The sequence below is a fragment of the Cyprinodon variegatus genome, unplaced genomic scaffold (genome assembly GCF_000732505.1).
Source record: "Cyprinodon variegatus isolate N-32 unplaced genomic scaffold, C_variegatus-1.0 Scaffold43, whole genome shotgun sequence".
NCBI classification, from domain to species: Eukaryota; Metazoa; Chordata; class Actinopteri; order Cyprinodontiformes; family Cyprinodontidae; genus Cyprinodon; species Cyprinodon variegatus.
In genome coordinates this window covers 1671468-1681381 of record NW_015150496.1, presented here as the reverse complement: position 1 = coordinate 1681381, position 9914 = coordinate 1671468, and the positions used below count along the sequence as shown (strand labels likewise).

Genomic DNA, 9914 nt, shown 5'->3' with positions numbered 1-9914 from the left:
GCTTCGTTGATCTGATTGGTTTATTTGGCCCGTCTATCACCAACATAGGCCAATCAGCTAACCAGTATTTTCGCCCCTTCCCAAAATTTCTTCCAACAGAATGTTTCCAGATGGATATGCGGAGCAAATCCATCTGGCGGAGTCAGGTTAAGACTTTGCAGCATTTCTTTGAATTCTTCATTCTGATTCCATCAAATGTGTTAATAAAAAAAAAAGTGTTCACAACGCTAGTCTGTTTTTTTCCCTTTAACTTTATTGAACACAAACATTTCTGACAGATTGTGAAGTCAAAATGAGTTTTCCTTCATTCCTCTGTGAGTATTCCATATTTACACCAGGAAAAAGTCAACAAACAGACACTCAGAGGAAAAGCTTTCCAGGCTGCTGTTTACAGAGAGAAAGGCAGGAGAACAGAGAGTTCTGATCAATGACAGTGACCAGCTTTTCCGAGCATGATGGATGTTACTAATCATTTTTGCTGTTGTGAGGCACAGGACCTTGGCAGTAGATTTTCCTTATTTTTTATTCCCAAAATAAAATAAACAGAAGCAAATCTTAGTGGTGCATGTGAGAAAAATCTGAACAACAAGCTCTAGCTGATTTAGAAAAAAACCCCACATAACTCTAAGGTAAGGAAAAAGGAAAACAAGTAATATTGTGTTTTTAATTTTACATTTCCAAACAAATTTCAGGCAAGAACAATGTAGTTATTCCTCCCTCTTCTAACAGCATTTTTTTTGTTTGTTTTATTAGGATTGGGAGAGCATAACAAGCTACACAAACACTTGATAAACAAAGAAATGCATGTGAAAAAAAGAAAACACTTCATGCTGTTTCAGACATAGCTAATCCTTTGAGCATGTGTTTAAATTCCATGTCCTTGTTTTGTCTGCAGTTTGCATGTGATGCAAATTCGAGTGTTAAATGTTTTCTTTTGATCCTTTTCATTGGTCTGTTTTTGCAAGATTCAGAACAGTGAAGGAAATTTTATGCTTTTCAGTGAAAGATTTGTTATTAAAGAAATAGAATGACAAATCTGCATAAATAATCATTTTTTGAATCAAGATTACATTTCAAGAAGAAAACAATAACACATAAAAAGGAACCAGAATAATATAGTAAATATGTGAAATTTGAATAAGCATCATTTACAGCTCGTTTTTTTGAATTGGAAGAAGGAAACTGACAGAAGAATAAAAATGGAAAACTTTGTAACATAGGAACTGATAGGAAGGGATGCATGTCGTCCATTTTTTCTTTCAAAGGCACTCAGTTGTCCTATTTGCTGCTGCCTGGCACCTCTATGCTGCTGCCAGCAGTTTCACTCCACACTATCAGCTACATGATTTCACAATAAAACTAAAGTCTACAACACAGTGGGCACAATGTGTTTACACTTCACGCTGATCTAGATCCCAGTCTATGATGGAAGCAACACTCTACATAATAAGGAGGTCGGATTTCTGCTCATCTCTTTTAACTTTCCAAATTTTATTTTTTAGAAGAGATCTTTTATAATAAACAGACCAAATGTATTTCTAAGTATGGGTGTAAATGTATCACCTTTTAAGAGATCTTTGATTTAATCAAAATCTTAAAGACACCCAGATATCATATATTCACATTTTCTTAGGTTTTTGGGAAACTAATTTTAAGAATTCAAATGTTGAAAATGTTATATTTTGGCCTTGAACACGTCAGCAATCATATCTAGTTTTGATTGGGGTTTAAAAAAAAATAAAAAAATTCCTTTGGATTTAAAAAGTATGACTGAAGTGAATTTTTATTCGTTGGCTTGTTAAACAATCCTTACCTGCAGATGCACATTATCTCTCTTTGTAAAAAAAATAATGAAAAGTCCAACCATCAATTTGGGCAGATTTATTCACTGGGGAAAATCTGTTTTATTTATTTTCTAAAAATGTCAACATTGAATTTTGGAAAGAAATTCAAAGTTTTATACTTTTTAACCAGATCACTGTTGCTATGGGGAGAACGGGGTTCGGTAGCCTAACTTATAAGGCATGTTCTCTCATGTTTTTCATTTTTATTATGAACAACGGGTCTCTGTATCTCACTTTAACAATGTCACAGCAAAACTAAACGTATAAAAAAAAATTGCATGCATTATTAATGAAATAATTCTGAAGGGGTGCTTCGCTGTTAAAATGATGAAAAATACTTTCAATTAAAATCAGAAATATTGCAAAGTTCATGTTTCATAAAACTGCTAGTGACACATTTTGTGTCCCTTTGTGGATAATGGCTAAAATTCAAAACAAAAGAGTAGAAAATCCAAAGAATGACAAAATGTAATTCCGTAAAAAAAAAAAAAAAAAAAAAAAAATCTTCATTAGTGACAAAATGTAAGAAAATTTGGAGGGAAGGCAGACTATCAAATAAACTGATCACCTAATAGTTCATAATGTTTGAAGTGTTGTGTAATTGTCAGATATCAAAAACATAAGGGTTCATTTGTAAAGTTTAGATTGAAAAAGTTTATCTTAGTGGATTTTTTTACTAAATAAAAATTTCGAGCAGGGTTCTCCAACTCTAGTCCTTAAGATCTACCACCGTGCACATTTTTTGACACACCCCTAATTTACCACAGCTGAATCAAATGATTCATAACCTATAAAGCCTGTCATCAGGTTTGGAAAAGGCCTGGTGACTTTCTTCTACTTTGATTGAGGTTTGCTGAAGCAGGGATGCACATAAAACACCAGAGCAGTAGATCAGGCCTAAAGGAAGAGACCACAGATTTAGAGATTTACCAGCAAGGCCTTTTAGATTGATCAGAACAGTGGATGCACATGTCTAATCTTCAAGTTAAATTCTATAAAAGTGTTGATATCAAACAATCTAACATAATAAAAATAGAATATGGGTATGGAGGAGCTAAATGCTAAGTTATAGAAAAAGGATTAATTTGCAATCACTATCATGTGAGCTGTGTGCTAAAAAAAATGTGGATTAAAATCCCAACTTTCTGTCTTGATGCATCCTCACCTTTAGCTTGGATTTTCAGAACAAGAACAGAACTTGTGAGGTCAGAAATGTTCCCATAGGTAGAAAAAGGCTCTGAAAAGAAGGTCTTAATCATATACAGTCGCTAAAGATGTATCTCCTTTTTGCTGGGGTATTCAAAAAATGCACATTTTATGGGTCTAAATTAGGGTTTCTTTGCACTAAGCCATATAATCAGAATGAGTTCAGTTTTGTTTTCAGTTTCAACCATCGGCCCAATATGACTGAAGGGTTTGTTTATATTAGCATGAGCTTAAATAATATCCTTATCGGTTACGTGATGCAATATGAAAATCCCATCTGTGTCAGTGCCTTATACAGTACAAGACACAAAAGTTGCAGAACTTGCAATTCTTTGGGCATATGAAGATAATCTATGGTAAGTGTGCAAATAGGGTGAACCAAGAATTATTACAGCATAAAGTGTAGTAAGGTAAACCTGCAATATTCTCATTTGGAAAAATGTCTTCTGATAACATGAAAATGCAATAGTATGGTAGCACACCTGCAGAATATATTTATATTTATGAATCAGGGCGGTGAAGATAGTTTATAAAATAAACAATATAGAAATAAAAACCAGAAATCTTTATTAAAGATGTAAAATTTGGCTTTGAATGAATGAAAAGTCACAAATCAAACTGATCAACCAGAACAAATCGACGTAGAGTTGAGTTTAGAGTCCCCAGGTGTTGGTTTGACTCCTCTATAAACATATAATTTAGAATGATACAGAAAGTAGACATATTGTTTAAAAAAAAACAAACATTTACTCATCTTTATCATATAAGACTTGGAAAATTAATTAATCATTTGTATTGCTTAAATTAATTAATGGAAATTATCTGTGTATCTTGCTGTTGGCTGCTACTCACCCAGATCTATTAGCTAACACCTAAAGTTACAAACATATTTATGGATATTTTTAAGCAAAAATTACTGCTACTGCAAACTGTTGTATTTGATAAGAAAAATGCACAAAGCCGAATCAGAAAAAAGAAATTTTTTCAAATGCACAAATGATGATGCACAAACCTTTTTTGTTGAAAATTAGTTCGATTTTTGAGAACCTATTATTTTCTCCTTTTTTTACCCCATACATTTGTATTAAAATGAGATGAACCAATACATTTATAGCCAGACTCCTATTATTGAAATTCTTTATCTTGAGTTTTATTGATCTCAATCCTACATGTTTATCGATTACCCCAATATATTTGGCCACACAATATTTATTTGATTATTAAGGTTGCTTTTAGGGATACCTCAGAAATGATGAAGACAGTTTAGGACATCAACATCAGAATTTAATTGGAAAAGTTCATAAAAAGAATGAAACTAGGATTTAATGTAACTAATCTAAAGAAAAAAAAAAAAAACATTGTCTCCTAAAAATTAAGTTTGTGTACAGGCGAACATACAAGCGCTGACAACTCTACAATGATCTATAACAATTCAATCCTTATGGAAACCACCCAAAACCTTCTATGTTCTAACTTTGTTTTCTTCAAAATAAAAGACCTGCCCATGACAGAAATATCTTGATAAAGCTTAAAAAAAAGGACCCAAGAATCTGCATTTTAATCGTAAATTTAATCACTGAAAGAACTGACAGCTCACAACACTGCAAGGCAACCAGATCCACCAGGCAGTAAGTCCAAGAAGCCAGTAAAAAAAATGAACTTTGCAAACATAAAAAGAGCTAGTGATCAAATTAGTGATTCAAAATCCAATAATTTTGGAATAGATTAACTAATGTTTGTACTACCAAGTGTACCTACGGTAAGAGGGACCAAAGTGGGCTTTGCTGCAGTAGAAAGGGGACAAAAATGAGGCTAGAGTAAGCCCAACAGTTATAAGAACAAATTTTAAGCTTTTTTGCAGCTACCTTTAAAGCCTGACAGAGATTACAGTAGAATAAAGGCTGAAAGACAACAGATTCAATGACTGCAGCTCAGCAAAGCTAGTTAATTAGCCGTTAGCTGAAATCCAGCAATGCTGAAGCCGGACAGTGCCGAGCAGTGCGCCTTGAGGAACGGAGTAAAAAAAAAAAGCACTGCCTTTGAGCATTCAACATCAATCATACTAAATTCAGAGATGTTAATCTTTCAAATTTACTAAGATGGCATTAATTAAAAAATGCACATTTTATGGGGCTAAATTTGGGTGTCTGTGCATCAAGCCATAGAATTAATCAGAATGCGTTCAGTTTTACTTTCAGTTTCAACCATCGTCCCAATATAACTTAGGGGGTTTGTTTATATTAGCATGAGCTTAAGTAATATCCTTATCGGTTAATTGATGCAATGCCTTATAGAGTACAAGACACAAGAGTTGCAGAACTTGCAATTCTTTTGGCAAGTGTGCAAAAGAAATGCAAGTGTGCAAATGGGGTGATCTAAGAGTAATTGTTACAGCGTCAAATGTGTAGTAAGGTAAACTAGCAACATTCTCCTTTGGACAAAAGTCGTACTGAATTTAGAGATGTTAGTGTTTTATATTTCACATGATGGCATGAAAAGTATGAAGCAATATTTGGAATAAGTAACTGTTGTTAATCAGGAGAAAACTGGCTTGCTTAAATCATCAGTGGCTGTAAAAACCTCTGATTGGTCCATGTCTAAACTGTACGCAAAGAAAATTTTTAGGAGAGCAAAACAAAAAGCAGTCAGTATTAACATCAAGGGGAATACTTTGCACGGAAATGTTTCAGTTTTTGGGACTTAAGATGAGATGAAGTGAAACACAGGTAAGAAGCGAAACGAAACAAACCCGATTACATACGAATTTACAGAAATACAGCAACTTCACAAACAAAAAAAACCCCACATGCTTAATAAGACATTAAAAACAGCTAAAGCGGCAATCAGAACATTACGGAAACAAAAATAAAAATGTAAAAAAAGAAGACCCAAATCCATAACCCCATAATGACGAGTAGCAGAGTCGGTCTTACATTTGTGTGCATCTTAAAGGCAGTAAATCTGTGAAGTAAAGCTACAATTCAACCAACTTTATCTAGATAAAATACTACAGATGCTATGCTGCTGTTAACAGACAATTGGTGAAATGGATGCATGAATATTTATTCCTTACAATGACTGATTTTAAATGGGTGTAAAAGAAAGTAAGGCTTTTAGGTCTATTGTACCTGGTCATTTTCCAGCAGACACTTTAATTTTTTTTTCCTAGTTGCTGTTTCTAATGCAGTGGGATGGTGTGTGAAATTGTGTTGAAGTTTCAGTGACTGTGACCAGCCCAGCTTTTAACCTGTAAAGCCCATTCCCCCAAACTCTCCCAATCCAAACTACACCCCTTCCCCGTCCTTCTTCTCCCTGCTTCCGGGAGGCGGAGATTACGCTTTACTTTCGTTGCCGTTTGCCTGAGGAGCCTCGTTGGGAACCGTCTTCACCTCAGTCGTGGCGTTCTTCACCTCCGTCTCGGCTTTGGCGTTTTCATCCTTCACCGTCTTCCCACTATGGGTGGAAACAAAAAGAGTGAGCGGAAGAAAGTGAAAGAAAACGGGAGATTCCCTTAGCATCGATAAGTCTCTCCTTTCACTGCTAAACTGTCTGCTCAGAGCTTTTTCTCTTCTAAATCCTCTAAGAAAGAAAAGGGGTGAAAACATGCAAAATGCTTTGAAGGAATTTGTTGTTTTCGCTCCTGGAACTGAATGCATTTCACACATAATAGGATTGAGCTCACTATCCTAGCCAGACATCAAGCAGGAGTACATGGATGTCACAGCTACTTTCCAGCAACAATGAATGCTGATGTGAAGTGACACAGGGCCGGTACAGTAGACACAGTGTTGGAGGGAGGGATAGACTGAGGCATAGCCTACAACACAGACTACAATACACTAGAGGATTACATGCCATCTGGACTCAGCTGAGCTCAGACACAATTGGAAGAAGCTTTGAAGCCATACATCACATTCTGTCATTTTAAAAATGGGCTTCGCCTCTGCTGTCCTCCCTGCTGCCTCTCGCATCGCTACAGTTTTCTATCATACCAAGAGTTAAAATGAGTGTTAAGAATTAACGTTAATGGTTACAAATCAGACTTAAGAGCATTCCAAAGGGAATTCATGTCATGCAACAATGACTAATGCATTACATTAAAATGGAGAACAAATGCATCATGTTTATTTGTTGTGCAAAAAAATTAATAAATTAAATAGAACCATTGGTTAGTGTTTTGCATTTCACCTGGGAAACATATAAAAACATAAATAAATTTCAGTAAAAATTTAATCTTCTTAAAAATGTTTCCCATATAAATGTAAATCTGTGTTTAATTGCTCTGTGGCTTAAAGACCTGGTTGTCTGACATGAAGGAGACAAATCTTTTTTTTAAACTAAAAAAAGTATTTTTTTTAGTAATTCTCAATTCAATAAACTAGATTTTCAAAGAAAATAAAATTAGTCACCATTAAAATAAATCTAATGCATTTCCTTCTAAATTAATTCATTAAAAGATGAAAACTTTATGGAACCACATTGTGGCTTAAAAAGGAGAACGTTATTTTATATTTAAGGTGGATTTATTGTTTATTGTTCATTTAAGGACATCAGTTTAATTTGCTGTTAAAAAAAAAACAAAAACATTTTCTGAACTAATGTACTTCTCATAAATACACTTTTGTTAGGAAAAAAATAATATTATTAATATTATAATAATAATATTCAAAAACTTGAATTTTGACTTAAACTTAAAATGACAGTTTTTCCAAAAAGCTAAAAAAGATTTTTGGATCAAATGCTTTATTTTTAAAACTTTCTTCTAGTCCAAACTACATGAGTCTAGTGTTCTATAGCTATTCAAGCCTGAGCAAATAAGACAATAATTAACTTTTCTAAAGATTTTCACAATCATTTTTTGATCATTTGGGGAGGTGTTGGCCTAGTGGGTTAGAGCAGAGCGCTTGTGATCCGAGAAGGTTTCAAGTATCCGGTTTGATCCCCATAGCCTCCACTCTGGGTCCCCGAGCAAGACCCTTAACCCCACACTGCTCTCTGGACGCCACAGAATGGTAGCCCACTGCTTCCCAAGGGGAATGGTCAAATGCTGAATGGTGAATTTCTTTAGTGTGAGATCAATAAAGTTTATTTATTATTATTATAAGCAGTAAAATATGATTTTTTTGTCTTCCACAAATCAGAATGCAATTAAGCTGGTTTTTAAGGTCTGCTCACGTCCAGATAAAATTATAAGAAACTACATTTTAACAGAAAACTGCTAAAATATCAGCTCCAAGCGGTCAAACCAAAGCAGGAGAATGTGGCAAAAATTAAGAAACTTCCTGTTGCTACAGAAGAGTTACAGTTTATCAAACATTTACTGCCTCATGACACATTTTTAGCATAAATTATCCCCAAAAATAATTTTATTTTGATAAAAGATGAGGTTTAAAGTTAAATCTTGTTTTATTGGTTTGTTTTTCATGTAATATATCTTTACTGTTTAATCTCTTACACTGCACTGTAATTTTTATTCTTGTGTTCTATTTAGTTTTTATTTTTAACTGTTTCTTCTGTTTTTTATTTATTTTTTTAACTGATTTTATGTAAAGCACTTTGAATTGCCCTGTTGCTGAAATGTGCTATAAAAATAAAGCTGCCTTGCCTATAATCAAAAAAACTGTTCAGCCCTTTATTGATGTTAATGTCTATTGGCTAGAGATACCATGGCTGTGTCATAATGTCTGCCCTAATCACTAAACAGTGCACTATATAGTGGTTACGCCATTTTAAATGAGTGTCCGAACATCTAGTGGATGAAAAAGTAATGGGCTCCAAATTTCTCACATTGCACCTTGAAAAGTGGTGACCATCCATGGTCACTAGACGAGCAGATATATCCTGGAATGCTTCGCACGGACAGCTCTCCTCGCAAAGCATTGTCGTCACAGGGGCCCGCTGTCGCCATAGGCGGTGACTAATAACAAAGATGGCGCAGGCGCCGCTTAATGGAGGCGAATTTATGTGACCAAAGGGGAGCAGAAAGTAGTGATCATATGTCTGAACGGTCAGTTAACTGAGTTTACTATAAAGTCCACTATAAAGTCCCCGCTCTATATAGTGATTGAGGGATTTAGGGGTTAGAGTGGATATTCGGACACATCCCAAGACTTTAGAACCCCTCTATTAAATTCTTAATTTTATTTAAAAAATAATAAATAATATCAAAATAATACTAAAACAAAAATGTAACTGTTTGATACATCTAAGCAAATTGCAGATGTTATCAAATTCACAACTGCAGTCCCTGTATGCGAGTATGTACAGTCTGCAGACTTTTATTTTCTGCAAGCAGAGAGCTTGCAAATGAAGGAAACTACAGCAGTGAAAAAGCCAATTTTGAAGGAGGGGAGCACAGTGGGAGAGCTCTGCTTCAGGCCTGTCTGAGCTGTGAAGTAAAATCCTTCCAATGACAAGTTGGCTTTCATCACACTCAGTTTGAGCTGACAAGATCAGTGCATCCAAGTAACTCTAAATGCTTCGCTCTTCATCACTACATCCTCTTCTGAGCAGCCGGGTGAGCAAATTAAGAGATGGAGGAAGAGGAGAAAGATGAATGGCTGTCAGCAATTCATCTCCTACTACAGTTTTCTTCTCAGCTTTACAGGCTGTCAGGAATCAGCAATGTCTCCAATCTCACAACCAAAATCCAAAAGCTCCTCTACAACATCTCAACTGAACCGGCTGCTGCTTCATTAAAAACTCATATATTTGTAAAGCGTTTCTGAGGCTGGCCATTAAACTGACAATATTTAAGAATGAGCCCAAAAATATGGGTTGTGACTAGGGATGCATGATAATCGGCCCCCTATCGGTATCGGCCTTAAAACTGAATATCGGACATCGGCCACCCCACCGATATTT

General features: G+C 35.0%; 1 protein-coding gene across 1 annotated transcript in view; it reads right to left on the bottom strand.

Moving 5' to 3' along the window:
• Nucleotides 1-1167: 1167 nt before the first annotated feature.
• LOC107081855 (neural cell adhesion molecule 1-like) overlaps nucleotides 1168-9914 on the bottom strand; it is a 452491-nt gene continuing 443744 nt past the window's right edge. The window contains exon 22 of the mRNA XM_015370183.1: nucleotides 1168-6503. Within this exon, the coding sequence (XP_015225669.1) occupies nucleotides 6383-6503 (121 nt within the window). The 3' untranslated portion in view covers nucleotides 1168-6382. The remainder of the gene's footprint in view (nucleotides 6504-9914) is intronic.